The sequence below is a fragment of the Catharus ustulatus genome, chromosome 9 (assembly GCF_009819885.2).
Source record: "Catharus ustulatus isolate bCatUst1 chromosome 9, bCatUst1.pri.v2, whole genome shotgun sequence".
Lineage (NCBI taxonomy): Eukaryota > Metazoa > Chordata > Aves > Passeriformes > Turdidae > Catharus > Catharus ustulatus.
The window spans coordinates 19,325,847-19,341,843 of NC_046229.1; the positions used below are offsets into that span (position 1 = coordinate 19,325,847).

The 15,997-nt window shown below is 38.0% G+C and overlaps 1 protein-coding gene across 2 annotated transcripts in view; it reads right to left on the bottom strand.

Moving 5' to 3' along the window:
• DPYD (dihydropyrimidine dehydrogenase) overlaps window positions 1-15,997 on the bottom strand; it is a 341,070-nt gene that overhangs the window by 155,888 nt on the left and 169,185 nt on the right. For both annotated transcript variants that reach the window (XM_033067795.1, XM_033067796.1), the window contains exons 12-13: window positions 9,725-9,909; window positions 3,090-3,305 (exon numbers count right to left, since the gene is read on the bottom strand). In XM_033067795.1, the coding sequence (XP_032923686.1) occupies window positions 3,090-3,305; window positions 9,725-9,909 (401 nt within the window). The remainder of the gene's footprint in view (window positions 1-3,089; window positions 3,306-9,724; window positions 9,910-15,997) is intronic.

Here is a 15,997-nt window from a genome sequence, read left to right on the forward strand (position 1 = left end):
AGTGAGCATGGCAGGATAGAGTGCGCTCTGTGCTAACTCCCTCTGGGCAGCATGTGAGGCTTTCAAGGTGAGGCAATGACACACGAGGATTAGAAAGACCAGGGGAGGAAATTACTGTCCAGATGCTGAGCTCCAGCACTGTTACCCAACAGCTCCTCTGTACAAGGCAGCAGGGTCTCCCATGGGCTGCAGGGATCCCTGGCCTTGTGTTTTAGAAGAGCTTTCTGTGCTAGAAGATGAAAGAGAAAAGGAGAAGTAGCTCATATGAAATAAATCCTGTGTCTTACAAGAATCACAGCTCTCCAGCCCGAGTCCTTTTTATCTCTGTCCTTGGATCCCCTTCTTCCAAGATTTATCATGCTTTTCTCTGACCTTATTCCATCACACTGTAGCTAATGTATGGAAATTTGTGATTGGCCTGTATATGCTTTTCACCACCTATATGTCACTCATATTTAGCCTGCATCAGTCACTTCTGCTGAAGTGCCAAAGGATGCCCATGGTAAACATGGAATTCACTGATTTCCCCTATCAGTGACTGAACACAGTGGAAAATTCAGTCACTGGTTCCAAAAAAGGGAGAATATCTGCTGCTGCTAAGTTCCCCATGGCCACACAGGCAGGTTGTGCTTGGCAAGTCAGATGGAAGCCCAGTTAAGCCTTACCAGGACAGATCAAAGGAGGAGATGAGGCAAGAGCACAGAATCCTACTTGCACCACATACAATCAAGGCTGAAGAGGAAAAGCTTCAGCTGCCAAAAACTGTGTCTAGCAAGCTCTCTTCCTTCCCAGAAGCTCTTCCACTCATGGGAACTGCACTGTCTGGGGAGCTGCTCCTCCTCCTCCCACCAGCTCCACAGGCTTACATCAGGAAATCTTTGCTCTCGATCCTGCTGTGTAGTTTGCTTTGACTGGCTGGGCAGGACAGCTCAGTCTGAAATCCCCACCACTGGTACCCCAGCCCAAGAGAGCATTCTTCTCCCTGCTGAAAACTGCACAAGATTCACATCTACATAACCAGAAGTTAAATTTAAAAAATTTTTAAAAAAGTTTGCACATTATAGCAACCTATAATATTTCAAACTCTCTCATACAACTTGTTCTAGCATTAAGTCAACAAGAGCAGTCTTTCTCTAAGTCAGCTCCCGTAAGAACTGCTGTACCTTACTGAGTTTTTTTTCCCATTTGAAAGCGTTATTTTTGAAGTATTAAGCACATGTTACTCTGATAAATAAAAGCAATTTCACTTCTCCAGCACCTCTCGACCAAGCATCTCAAATCCTGCCATAAATACACCGGTGGGAAGCACAGTACTAGGAGGAATACAGTAATAGAAAAACTAGGCAATACTTGGGTGGGACACAGTTCTGTGAGACACAACACAATTCAAGAGTTTAGGCACAGAGCACTGTTTCCTGCTGAATACTAGAAGGAAACTTAAGTAGAAATAACAATCACTGAACCAGAATTCACTAGACAGCACTTTTCTGAACTTATTAACTGTCTTGGTTTAGAGAACCCCCAACATTAACTTAAATAATTTCTTATTGCAACAAATACTTTAAAAAACTTGCAAGATCTTCATCTGAGTCACACCTCCAGAGCATGGCATCCAGTGGAACACTTTGCAGTCGCCATTTCAGAAATGACTCAGAGTCTGCTGCTTAGTATAGCACCAACATCACTTCCTACAACATGCATGTCTTTCCTCCTGAACTCCCACCCAAGCTGGAACTCAGCCTGTGTCTGTTTAGCTCTTGAGATGCACAGTAATCAACGTACAGTCTGGCAGGACTGCCAGCATACCAGCAATAAAAAAATAAGTCTCAGTACTTGCTATGGGTTGCCTGTAGCCTAGGCACTGAATAATTACAGCTATGTATGTTATACATGTAAGTCATTTGTAAACATACTTGAACGTCATTTATGTCCTAAAAAGTGTTTTAATAAGAAACCCTGTGAAGTAGATTGGAATCTCCACTGCAATCCAGATGAACACTCAGGACTACTTCAGGTGTAAGTGATAGCAGAATTCAGCCTGACATATTTTACAGGATTCTGTAGCAATACAGCAGTTTTTCCTTAGACCTTCCTCATACTAGAGGGGTACCCACTATAGTTAATCCACCTTTTCTCTTCTACTCCACCCATCAGTACCCTCTAACCAAGAATAAAGGGCCCTTGTAACCAAAGTAAGTTCAAAAGCTTTCTTCAGCCCACACCTTCTGATTGTTACTGGTTGTTATAGGTATGTATTGTTATATGTTGCTATTACTCACACTGTTACTCAGGCCTACGTTCAAGGATCCACCTTTGCTTTTCTTCCTCTCTCCACAATTCATACCATATCTACATCTCAGCCCACAACCTGTTTCTTTTCTCTGTGATCTGTTTATCAAAGTTGTTATTTTCTTTAGCTGAGTAAACTTCCTGTTCAATCTCACTTTACCATTTTGATTGTAGCAACAAGAAGCTGCAATTCTCCTGAATTCAAACAAGCTTAAAACTACACAAAATGGGTTTTTTTAAGGTACCACACTGAGTCTCCAAGACTTGATTCTAACTCCTTCCTCCTCCACTATATGTTACTTAAGGTTGATGTCACTGTGCTGTTCTCTCCATAGGTTTGGTTTTATGTTGCCTCCATCCTTCTCTTCCACTACCCACCCAGCCTCCTCTTTGCAGCCACATTATCACATTGCAACTGCACCTCCAGTTCAATGGCTTATCTTGGCAGCCTCTGGCACAGAATCTGCTGTTCATGAGTTATGTGTCAAAGCTGTTACTCATTCCCTTTACATTCTGATCCTTCACAGTAAACATTTTCACTGCAGTATTTTTTAAAAAGGATTTTTTCACTTAATAGTTGGCTAATATTAGAAGTTGGGACAATATAAGGGAAGAATGTAATAACAAACAGAACCAGAAATTGTGTCACTACAGACTAGCTGAACTACACAATGTATCATACCCTTCCCTACTATCTTTATGCTAGTTGGATGCAACAGAGTCACTCCCCAAAGATTCAGATTTTTCAGTTATACAAAGATATGGTTACATGCAAAAAACACATTAAGATATTTCCTCACCTTATCCAGGGAGAATGTTTTAGTGACAGCAAAGCCCCATCCAGCTTCAAATGCTCTCCGAATCATTGAAGAACTGGTAGCAGGGGTTGCACTGGCAAGGCCAAAAGGATTTGGGAACTTCAATCCAGCCATTTCTACACTGATATCCACCAAATCTATAGGAGTGTAGAAGAGAGGTAGTTCTGGAACTGTAGAAACTGCAACGCCATATAAGGACTGTAAAAAAACACAAAACAACACTAAATCACCAAATTTCTTTTTCTGGTCTATTTTTATACAATTTATTATTAATCCTGATAAGGGAATAATTAATATATAATGATCCAAAATTTAAGTATTCTATTTTGTGTTCAGCCTTGCAAATCAGCAAAATAGGCAAACACTCACCTATGTAACATCTTTAGCCCAAATAGTCTTCATGTTGAAATATTATGCTATGCTGGAAATAACTGAATGACAGTAGCAAAAACAATGAAGAAACATCTGGATGTACTTTACATCCTGTACTGATAAATCTGGCTCAGTCCAAAGGTTTGTTCAGCCTTTCTGAAGAGCCAACTCTGCTCCCTACAGCACTCGGTAACAGTGAGATTGAAAAAATGCAGGGTAGGCAGACAGACCTTTTCTAGCCCTCTTCTCACATGCCAATCTCTAAAAAGTGTAAGAAATTGTGAAAAATGAGGGGAAGCATCATGTGGAGGATCACTCAGCCCTAACTCCATGAACATCTGAACCTTTTTCCCCTGCTCTGAATGATTTTATATAGGCATACCTATGCAAAACTAATAGTAGGTTTATATTGAAGTGTAGTAGTATAAATATACTTCAAGAGTGAAAAAAGTTAGAGTCTGATTGCCATCAAAAACATTATATACATTATGGCTGTGTCACCACAGTGGCAGTTTTGTTCTCATTTGAAAGAGTCTTTTCTCTGAATCATCAGTGAAAAGTGTTCAATGTATGTGTTGCATCTAATAACATAAAAAAATGTAGAGAGAAAAGCTTTTTCCATGTATGGATACTGAACAGCATCCTGATCAGGCTGTGGTGGGTAGAATTTAAATCTTTGTTCACTCAAATGGTTGACTCAATAAAATCACAAAGAAACAAGGAAGGAATTTCCAACAAAGAGAAACCCTACACTGTCTCTGTTGCTAATAAGTCACAGCTAAGAACTCAGCAGTTTCCCCTATCTTTAAAAAGAAGATTTTTCTTAGCAAGAGAAAAAGAACTAGTACTTCAAGTTTGGAGAAGATTTTCTGTAGCAGACTAAAAACCTCAGCCACTCAGGAATTGCTGCCTTTTGGATTTTTGGATTTTTTTTTTAAAGGAACTTATTTAATTAATTTTATCTGTGAAAACTGATAAGCACAGATAAGGACATTTTTGTCTTTTTAGTGCCTTTTGTTTCCTAGGCTGGTTTAAAACCTGAGAGTTTATGTCTGTTTGGTTTTGGGACTGTATGGATTCCCCTCACACTATTCTGAACCCAGATTTTTGAATCTATGGACAAAGAGGTTTCATTTTGGGGCCAAATTTTCTGATGGCCTGAAAGCACTGAAAGTAGTAGATAGGTTCCTAATGGTGAACATTCTGAGAAAAGCTAACTTCTAAAGCTCCCTAACACTTGGGACCAAACTCGCTTCAGTACCATGACCTCGAGGCCGATGCACTTACACTTCATAAAAAGCCAAACATGCCCCATTTCTTCCTTCCTGAGTGCTCACTGCTTCTTCCATGTCATACTCCACAGGCTATTTTTCTACACCAGGAGAATCTGAGGTCTTCAAAAAACAAACAGCCTGGCATTCTATATCTCAAGAGCTTTTGTTAACTGGCATATAAAAAACCAAAAAAGGGGGGAAAATGAGAGTTTTGTCTTTTTATTACTTTGAGTTTGATTTCATCCTTTCTGCTGTTGTTTTTTTCAGTTTTTCTTAATTATGAAGTGACCCAAGCAGAGGTGGCAGAGGAAGAAATACAAAAGGTTTCAATGGAATAAACCAAGTATCTAAAAACACACAGGGGCAGGATGCAGCTGAAGGTTCAGTAGTCAGTGGCAATGCATCTTTGGAGATTTAGCTCTCTCCTTCTTATTATTTCCTTTTTTGCTCTGTTTTTTTGATGTATTTTTCTTTCTGGACAATGCATAGAAAATAAATATAATTTATAAGCCTTGATGCATTGTTTTCTACAAAGCAAAATTGTTTCTACAAAGCAAACAAAAATGGTATATAGCTTCCTGAAAGTGAAATCATCTTTATAATGAAGGATTTCCCTGACATTGCACAAACAAATAGGAAAAGAAAGCCTGCAGGCAAGAGTTTATTTATAATAACTCTTCTTCTGATTTTTAGAAGTAGAGGACAAAAAGTGTGGCCCATTCTTCCTCTTAATTTGATGCCAACCAGCTGAGCTACCAATATTGCAGGTACTTGCTGAAATCAGAAAAATTTTTTGGAAACTGAAACAGAGTGGGGAAAAATCCCCAGCACATTGCAAGCAGGGGTTTGCTTTAGCCTAAACAGGGTAAAGGATTGGCCCGAAGGCAAAAGCACAGGAGCTGCTGCGCAGGGCTGAGAAACAAGAACTCAGCTTTAGACCTGATGCAATATTTGACATTAATGTTCTTTAGATGAAGAAAATTCCTAACCACAGTGATGTAGTCTAACTACATTTTCTGGCCTTTAACAAAGATAGACTGTGAAAGCAAATAGTTGTATTACTGTTATTTTTCACAGAGAGACTTCTCCACAAGTCCTACTGCCTGGAAGAGTTTTCCTGAGTACTTCCATCTTATTCTGGCTTTCTCCATTTAAAAGTCTGATCTTAAAACATGTCTTTTCTCCCTTGCTTCTTTTAGCCTCTCTCCAATTATCCATTAATTAGCTTCGTGGTAAATATTTTTGCATTATTTCATACAATCTCTGACTGGTTGTGGTTGGAAGGACACCTGGGGACTATCTTGTCCAACATCCTTGCTCAAAGCAATGTCAGCTACAGCAGGTTTGCTCAGGCTCTGTCCACTTTGACACAGATTTTCTAAGTTCCCTCTTGGCTTTCTCTTTCTGTAACAGCCATATTGCTTTTTCAGAGGCAAGCAACTGAATTGCCAGTCTTCCTGAACGTGCCGTTAATTCACCCTTTTTGCAAATGCTGCTTTATTGCTGCATGCTAGTGTGCCATACATTGTTCTAGCTAAACAAAGGGACATTCATTTTCTCCCTGCAGTTATCCTGAAAAGAAACAGATAACAAAACAAATGACTTCAAATTCCAGCTTCCTGGGAACCTCCCAATTCTGGTATTGATTATGAAATAATGTATATTCACGCATGCTCAAGGAATATATGACAGTGGTCAATCTTTATAAAGGATCAACACTATACTCTTCAGATACAAAGCCAATATATTTTCTGACAGCATAGGTAAAGAAAAAATAGAAAATAAACAATCTTGGTTCAAAAGAACACTGTGATGTGCTCAAAATTCATCTTGAATAATGTCTTAGTGAAGTGCAATTTATATCAGCTGGGATCCAGACCTCTATTCTCTAAATGTATCATGTACATTTCAGTCTAGGAAGAATATAAAAGAAACTTCCACACTGGAAGGCTACAGTAAAGAAGAAAATAGATTTAAATAAATGAGAACTTACTGTGATTTAGAAAAATAGTCACTTTTAAAGAGGGATTTTAGTGAGAAGATGGCAGCTTGGCTGTCATATATGGGAAAATAGCCCACAAGTTAGTGTATGAATAGAACAGGAGTGAAGCATTAAGACTGGCACAGTCATCCATGAAAACAGCCCTGGAACTGTCTTTGCCCTCAAGATAGGCATAGAAAATTAAAAGTTAGTCCTGCAATAACTGTGAGTTACCCTGAATTAAACTCTTATACTATTAAATCCATTCACTGATCAAAAAGAAATGAGTGGTCAAAAATAAAGCCTATATTGCTTCTGCACAGGATCATAAAGTCACTATTGGACAAAAGTGAAGGCTTACAGTCCCCAAACTAAATAAACCACTAAGATTGTTTAATTGAAATTTTTACATCATTCATGGAATAACAAAAGAAGCCAGAATTGTTAGACAATATGAGTAGTAGAATTGGCCTTTCAAGAATTGGGCTGATTCTGTTTGGATCTCTAAAGACTAGCAAGGAATGGTTCTAGGAAGACTGACTGTATTTCCTAACAGGTTCTACTACAGCTATCCTTAGTTAGGCTTTGACTGGTCATGTTTATAGAAATTAACCTGACACAGCTGCAGGCAACAATTTTTGAGATGAACCTGTGCCTCATATAGTGGGAGGAATATGTTAAGAGGCAGGAGATATTTAGGCAACTAATGATGGAAAGTTTCCAGCATAAGAGCAGCCAAGAAGCTTCTGTAAATAACTCTCAGTATTGAACATAAGGCATTCTGCTGAAGAGTCCTGGAGTCTGGATCTCACGCCTGACTTGACCACGTGCCAGAGCTTGCAGTGACTGGAGTTTCAGGGCACATATCAGCCCCATCTGTTCGCTTAGCCTTTTGCCTGGAGTAGGTTGGGATACAAGCAGCGTGCTGTTCAAACACTGCATTCTGCAAGTAGTCAGGATGGTGGGTTTGAGTTACACTCTTTGACATTGTCTTGGATTAGTTGTGAAATCCTATGGAATAGTTTTATTTTGATGAAGACTGACTGCATCATTTATAGGTCCTGGTGCAGAGATAGTGATTTTGGAAATGGCTACCTAACACAGACAGTATCAATGCATTTATTTAAAATTTATTGTGTGCTTGTTTCAGACACTCAGTTCACAGGATGGTTGCCTGCTTTAGAATCTCAGAGAAGAGAGAAAGTAAGGTGGTGTGCAAGGGTTTTTTTCCATTTGCTTTTGGAAGTTTCCAGAATACAGTTCATCAGTGAACTGAGTGCATGTGCACACACATGAGCACAAAGGCAAGCACACATGCACACACCTGTCCCTATAAACAGTAGGGTAATACAATCCTTCTCTTACCCCTCTCTAAACAACTTCGTTAAAAACAAACTCCTCCAGTCACTAAAATTTCTACCAGGTCAAAGCACTGGTGAAGTAAATTGCCAAATTACAGCATTTTGCACCACAGCAACCAGATTTTACAAGGACTGCACATCCAAATAAATGCCCTTGGGCAACCCATTCATCTAACAGCTGGAAAGGTGACACTTGACATTTGGAAACTTTCCTGTGAAGATTGCTGTAAGGCTTTCCCATTAGCTTCCTGGTGAGACTGTAAGGTTGAATAAGCTGCCTTGAAACCTGCAAAGGGTAACAGAAATGCTCTAATATCACAAGTCTGCTTGATTTAAAATTCTAATTCTCAAGCCATGACTATTCAGATTTTTTCCAAAGTATTAAATACATTCCGGGGGGGGCGGCGGGGAGAGCTTTGAGGAGGAAGCAACATGATAAAGGAGGGTTTTATAAATGATGCCAGTATTTCTAAGAGATAGAATAAGGAGACAAAAAGGAGGAGATACCTTCTCTCCCTTACCATAGTTACCCAAAATCACCGTGCATTGAGAAATTAAGCAAACAGGTCAGGGATTAAAGATGTTTCACACTCAGCATTTTCATAGGGTTTAAGAAGGCAGGACACAAACAGTGCTTTAGAACAAGTGCGAAAAAATATGCACAGATACTAACAACAAGCTTTCAGCTGAAGTATTTTTAGGAAGTGAAATCAGACCCCAACAGCATGAAATTGCACAAACATGCAATCAGAGAGGCTTTGAGCAGATGGATGGGGGAGAAAGACATTGAGCTGTTACAGTCCCGACTTCAGTTGTTCAAATCTCTTTATGTGGGAGAATGAATCATGTATCATGTTTCTTAAAAGTTCCCTGCACTACCAACACACTTTTTGTCAGTCAGCTCTCTAGGCTGTGTCTCTGTCTCAGCGGGTTTCTATTCAGCTCCTCTAGACTGTGTGCTCTTCTACTGGAAAAATTAGGGCAGAGTCAGCAACATGCAAGGAGAACCAAAGGGAGACATGTGGATACCAGGTTTATCAAGTCTGTACATTTTACATTTCTCAGTTAAATTCTCCTTTGCATCATTTGCCTCTGCATTCAAGGTTTAGTTTGTGTCAAGCACTTGTATCCAGCTGATCAGTCTCATCAGAGCAAACTTGGGTTCCAGTGTAGATAACTTGAGCATTCTGTAAACTGTTAGTAAACTAAAAAATGTCTTCCCCAGGTAACAACATTGGCAGTAGTTAATTTTCACTTTATGCACTACTGGAAGATTTTACTTTTTAATACTTACGGAGCTCACTCCTTTTCCCCATTTACCCAATTAAAGCTTCTGCTTGCAGAGTTTCTTGTGCAGGGAGGCTTACTACCCTTGAGTCGAACTCAGAGCTGGGGCCAAGAAAATGTTGCTTGAATTTCAGTGTTAAGATAATGTAAGAAAGCTGAGTTCAGCTATCCAAACTCTTATACACGATCCAAGCTGAATGAACCTGGAATGTTCTAATCACCAGATAATCTAGGTATTAGTTTCTCAAAATTTATATAATTAAAATCAAAATGAAATTATTTTTAGATGTATCTAAAAGCAGATAAAACTGGGAAAAAGAAAAACACTTTAGAAGAAGTCACCTGGATGTATCTGTGCATGTACCAGGAAGCCTGTTTGCCATCGTTCACGGATTCCACCGTAGTGTTGGCAATGCCACCAATGTCACCCCCAGCAAACACCCAGGGCTCACTTGTTTGCATCGTTTCTGGGTCTACTTCAGGGAGACCCCATCTGTTAAACTTGATAGGTGCCATGGCCTCCCTGACTGTAATTAGATAAATGACAAATATGTTAATAAAAGAAAGAAAAAACTGTTGCTAAAATCTGCCAAATACATGTCGATAACAATTAGTAAATGTGATGTTGAGAAAGATATCTCTCATTAAAGCCAAAGCCATCCTGACTTAATATTCAAACTCAGAACATCCTGGAAGAGAGGCTCACTTCAAAGCTTGTTACACATATTAAGAATAAAACTATAAAACCACAATAAAAATTAAATGGTTAAAATAAGATAATATATTTTGCATCTTTTTCACTACAATTCCTGAATTTTTATTAGAGTGTGTATTAAGAGACCTTAATATTTTCATGCTGTTAGAAAACAGCACATATAGACATGAAATAGATGTGAAATATTATTTTCCTCCAAATAATGTAGATGCAAAAAAAGAAAATTATACTACATGGCATTATATAAATGTCATTAAATACAAATAAATGCTCAGAAAAATATTCTGTCAGTATTTTTTAAATTACTATTTTCACAAGTATTTTAAGGTAGCTTCATTAAGAGACTAATCTTTTCAATAAATATTTTTAGCAAATTTTGATGGTATCAATCAAAATAGGGGGGGCTATATAGCTTTATCTGCAGTAACTTATTCTACAGTACAAACATATCCAGAGGACTCAAATTCGAATTTTTTGCAACTTGTTTGGAAGCTCGAGTCAGTACTAAGCTGAAAGACTGAAACAGATTTTCTACCAGAAGCATTTAATCTATCTGCAGGACCTATTTCTTGCACAGTCTCTCCCACCTGGCATATACATGTGTCTTAAGTTGACAAAAATAATATTTGGGTAGTAACAAACTCAAAAACTTAAGAAACTATTTCCTGTAAAAATATCTAAATTACTGAAAGATGACAAGGAACACAACCTTCAGACTGAGACATTTTGCATCTGGAAAATGAGGGGTTTGGTTTGTTTGGGTTTGAGCTTTTTCTGTTTGTGTGGGTTTTTTTAAAGGAAAGAGTTGGCTGATAGCAGTTTAATAAAAAATCCTTCAGAAATCGATACATTAACTTTCTCTTTGTGCCTCAGACTGTCTGTACTTCAAGAAAGCTTTTGATCATCTTATATTTGTCATATATAGGATAAATTATTGCATGCAGTGGTACCATCTCAGCATGTGGTCTAGACAGCTCTCACAAGTTAAATATGTACAGGCTTGTAAAGACATGTTTGGAAAAAAGCAGAGGAAAAGTTGGTACTGCAGGATTTGGTCCTCGGGATTTAATAGACAACTTCTGTCTGAGACAGGACTGGACTGCAGTAAAGGTGTCTGAGGACAATGTGCTGTTGAAAATGCAGTTTTTCAAAAGAAATTATGTAAAACTGGAAGTTCTGACTGCTGATTTCATCCTGTGGAAAAATAGGGTATTACCTCTGTTATCCTGTATCTATACATTTCTCAAATCTCTTTGAATTGCTTTGCTCTAAAATAGCTGTCTGGACATAATTATACCAAAAGCTTTTTGAGTGTGAAGAATGCCCAACATATCTTCACCTGAAACATCTCTCCAGGCGTGGGGATTTGTCTGCCTGAGCAGTACTTTTAAAATCAAGAAAGAACATTTCCCTGGTGGCAAGGTTGACATGGCATCCAGCAGCTATTTCTTTCTTTCTTTCTTTCTTTCTTATAATCTCAAAGATTTAGGTTATACTAAAAAAAGGGGCATGGTTCAAAAGCATTTTCTGTAAGGGCTCCTAACACCCTCACAATCTGGATCTGATAGAGCTGGGTGGTGCAGCTGGGAGGCTGAAGGGAATCACCTCCTAGACCACCTGCACAAAGAAGGGGAGAGCTTTTGTCTTCAGAAGGGAAAGTCCCTTCTCTGCCCCTGCAAGGGTGAGAGAGGGCCCAAGAGCCAAACATGAGCTTGAATTTTTGATTCTCTGAATTGGTGTTTGACATTGAACAACAAGCAAAACACATATTAAATATTTGGTGCATGATTTGGGACAGAGGTAAAGAGTATCTTTGAAAACCTTCACCTTCTCAGTTTCAGTCTTCAAAGTTTAAAATGAACATATCTTTTATCTTGAAAATCCAAACTACAATCCTGTGTTTGTGCTGCCATCTCCTCCCCAGCCTAGTGAGATATTATATATCATTTGAAAAGATCCTTCTGGATGAAAGACACCATACAATTTAATTATTCTACTGCTATCAAGTGATTCTAACATAAATAATACCAAACAAAAGGACAGTGCTGAATATATTTTCCAAATTCGCTATATTCACAGAGCAAACAAACACAAATGGAAACACAGCAGCAAATTATAGCATTTGCAGAAACAATATTAAAATATAAGTGAATACAGAAAAAATATTTTAATTAACAAAACAAATCAAATGGAAAAGATTCCTCAAATAAAGCTTTAAAAGTGAGTCTCTGTGTGACTGCCATGACTAATTATGCATCTATGTAATGTGTGTTCAATTTGGGCTTATTTAAATAGCAGAAATGCTCATTAGCTGCAGTATATCTGTGAAGCTTCAATAAACAGTTTAATGGTTTTTATGTTTAACCAATTTCGTAAGTTCCTATAATTTTAGCTTTAGTAGCTCATTAATGTTATTTTTGATATCCATCTTACAGAATTCCTTTAAAGTGAATAGCAGCATCACTTCTGAAAAATACAAATATACTGTAACTTTCTTAATCTAAAATGTATAACTACAGCTGTCACATCCACTAGCAGATTAACTGCTCACACTGCCCAGTCTAAATGCCCAGCAAACAAAGAAAGGCACAAACATGCTTCCAACATTCTCTACCCCACTACTGTCCTGAAGAGGATTAAAAAGGGGTTTGACTGGATAAAACTGGGTCCAGTTATAGTGGGAGAGAATCCTGCTTCAAGCTGCTACTGACTGCTTTCTGTCTGTCACCAGCAAGCAGAAGTGTCTGATGTCTATCAAGTTAAAAAGCAGAATTTCTGCCCTAAGTAAACAGGGCTTTAGAAATCATCATGAAGTCACTTTTGGATATTGGGAATGGGTAACCATTTCAGTGTGTGGAACTGCTGCAGCCAAACTCATTCAGGAAACCTATTTGTGGAGAAAAATCCTATTCCAAATGACTCAGCAGGAAAACTCCTGCCTATTTCAATAGGAATCTTTGAATGGATATAAATTTCAGTTTTATATAACAATTTTGCTACAAATCTGGTGACTCAAAGCCTGTTGGTGTGAGGCAGATGCTGTGCTAGCAGGAGATGCCAGGGCACTCCCAGCTGGGGTATCACAGCCCTTCTTCCTCCCTTTTACTCTCTCATTAGATAGTCAAGGCTTCAGTACTCGGAGGTCAAAGTTACCCAGTTGTCTGAGCAGGCTCTATGAAGAAACTCAACAGTTCTTCTGAGTTCCAGAACTTCTGGTTTCTGTGCCATTTGGAGTTCTATATTTGATCAAAGGAAAACTAAAATCTTTTTCACTTACGAAGTCACAGCTCAGCAAACTTCTTTTCCTTTGTTCCCTAGAAAACGCTTCTCAAACTGCAGATATAAAAATTACCTATGAGTGGGTAAAAGTATAAATTGTAAACAACTTGGGAAAAGTTATCTTGACTGTACGTTGAACTATTCTAGGGGAGCAATAAGCTTGGGGCTTGCTACTGCAGTTTCCAGGAAAAATGACGGTTGTACTAAAAGCAAAATAACTGAAAGTTGTGAATGATTCCTGGAATTGTGAAATAAAGTTTTTCCCTTCAGTCATGATGCAATAGCCAGCTAATACCAACATTTTAATAAGACATATTTTGGTTCACAAATAACTTACTATTTCTGGGATTATTTTTACGAAAGTTGTACTTGGATTTTTCTTGGATATTTTTTCTTTTTTTTTTTTTTTTGCCGTTCCATGAAAATAAAATAGACATTATCATGCTAAGATTCAGTGTTCTGGTTACATGGGAATTCTTCCTCTTTACTTCTGCCTGCTAAACAGAGTGTCAAACTAAACTTAGGTTTCCAGTCCCCTATTCTGGTTTAGTCCTTTGTTCTGCACTGAATTTTGTAGTGCATTTTGAGCACTATTTTCCATACTTTCTCCACGGTTCTCTTTGGAAATTCATGAAAATAAATAAGAACAAGGGCATTTACTACAAAATTCCGCAGTCCAAAAGTATTGTTGCCTTTGCTTATCAGAAGGAAATAGATTAGAAAAGGGTTATTCAAAGTTCAGACTTTAAAACCAATGGTACTGGTTTTAGGTAGAACGTAGAGGCTGAACACAGTGTGAGGGAGCACACAGAATTGCAATTGTATGTGTTGAGTAGCTGCAATTAGGAATGGTGACAAGATATTTCAATAATTCACTAATACATTATAAACCTCAAAAATAACAAACTAAGCAAAAAAGCAAGAACTGAAAGAAAATTATAAAACTCCTCCCACAGCTCTTTATTTTTGTGGGTCAGTTACAATCGCTTGAAGGCTCTGTTAAGCTTGGCAGTTAAACTAAAGCAGCTTATACTTGCAAAAAAATTATTCTTCAAGAAGAAGTAAAACATTTTTCTTACTCCATCCGCAGTAGTTGGATTTGAACAACTTTTTGGACTGGTTTTTTACTGGTAACCTTCCTGAAACAGTCTAGAAGGCAACTCCCCTGTTTCATCTATAAGCAACTCCAGTACAAAAAAATGATTCCTAGTTTCATTTTATGAAGTGATGCATTATATGATTCCCAACAGGAGGATGAATACCCACTAGAACTGTTGCTTAAAACCACAATCAGCATGTTGTTTTAACAAAACAAAAAATATTAATGCCTATTGCAAACACATGGAATCTCAGTTGCAAATTTAATAGTTACCAAGCAAGAATAGGAATCATCTTGTTGAAGATAATAGACTAGAAAAAACTTTCTAACCTATCAGCTATTTCTGCTCAGTCACCCACACACTTATGGTTTCTTATAAAACTTTGAAACATGAGCATCAAGGCTGCCCTGAATACTTTGTTGAACCAGGGCTAAGTCTAATTTTAATCTCTCTGGTTTTGACAGTATTTTCTTTATTCTTTTATCAGCAGAACCACTTTATAGGACATAACCTGCTATCTTAGCCCATACCAACAGTGCATTTGCAGTTCCCTGAGGTGCCTTACGAATTAGGTCAATTGATAGAGCTCTTTGTATGAGCAGCAATTAACATGTTTATTCAACCTGCACCTGAGTCACCCAGTCAGAGAATAATTGAGATGAGAAGAGCCCTCTGGAGGTTGCCTATTCCATTCCCTTCAAAGTTAGATCAAGTTCCAAGTCAAATCAGTTTGCTCATGGCATTGTCCGGTTTTGAGTGCCTCAAGTATTCTCATCTCCATCTTTTGATGGGGAATACCTGAATATTTCCATATCTTCAATACAGAAGTGTACCTCATTTAGAAAAACCAATCAACCACACAAACAAAAAACCATAACAAAACACTGTGATGTTTTGGTGTTTTGGCTTTTTTTCTTTTTAATTTCTTTTTGTTATGTACACTGAAGTAGTCTGGAGTTTTGGTCGTTATCCAGCTCAATGGTGAAAAGCAAATTTGACTTTCATTAAGACAGCTTAAAAAATAAAAAACTTAAAAGCAACTGAAATGGTATGCTCAAAATAAGCACTTTATGCACTCAAGTCTTAGTTTCTTTTCACTTTCACGACATCCAAAACAAATGACTTGCATTTTTCCTTTTTATTTGATTGCTTTTCTAACAGCAGTTTCACCCAAAATACAGCATGAAACAGAGGTGTTTTGCTCACCCCCAAAGTAAATGACACTCTTCTCTCATGATCAGCTCACTGCATGACTGTTCCCCTCCCATTTTATGTTCCTATTTAAAAACCTCTCAACAATTAATTTAGACTGTGAATGCGCCCTAGGAAATACAAGACTGGCACAGTACTATGGCTAAGCAGCACAGTAAGTTCAATCTTTTAATTGAGGTAATTTTTAATGTGGGAGAAATCAGAATCACTCCTGTATCATGGGGTCTGTGAATAACAACAAAATATATTGATTGCATAGGTTAATACTGATTTACCACATGAGATTCTAGAAAAACTTCCAAAAACCTA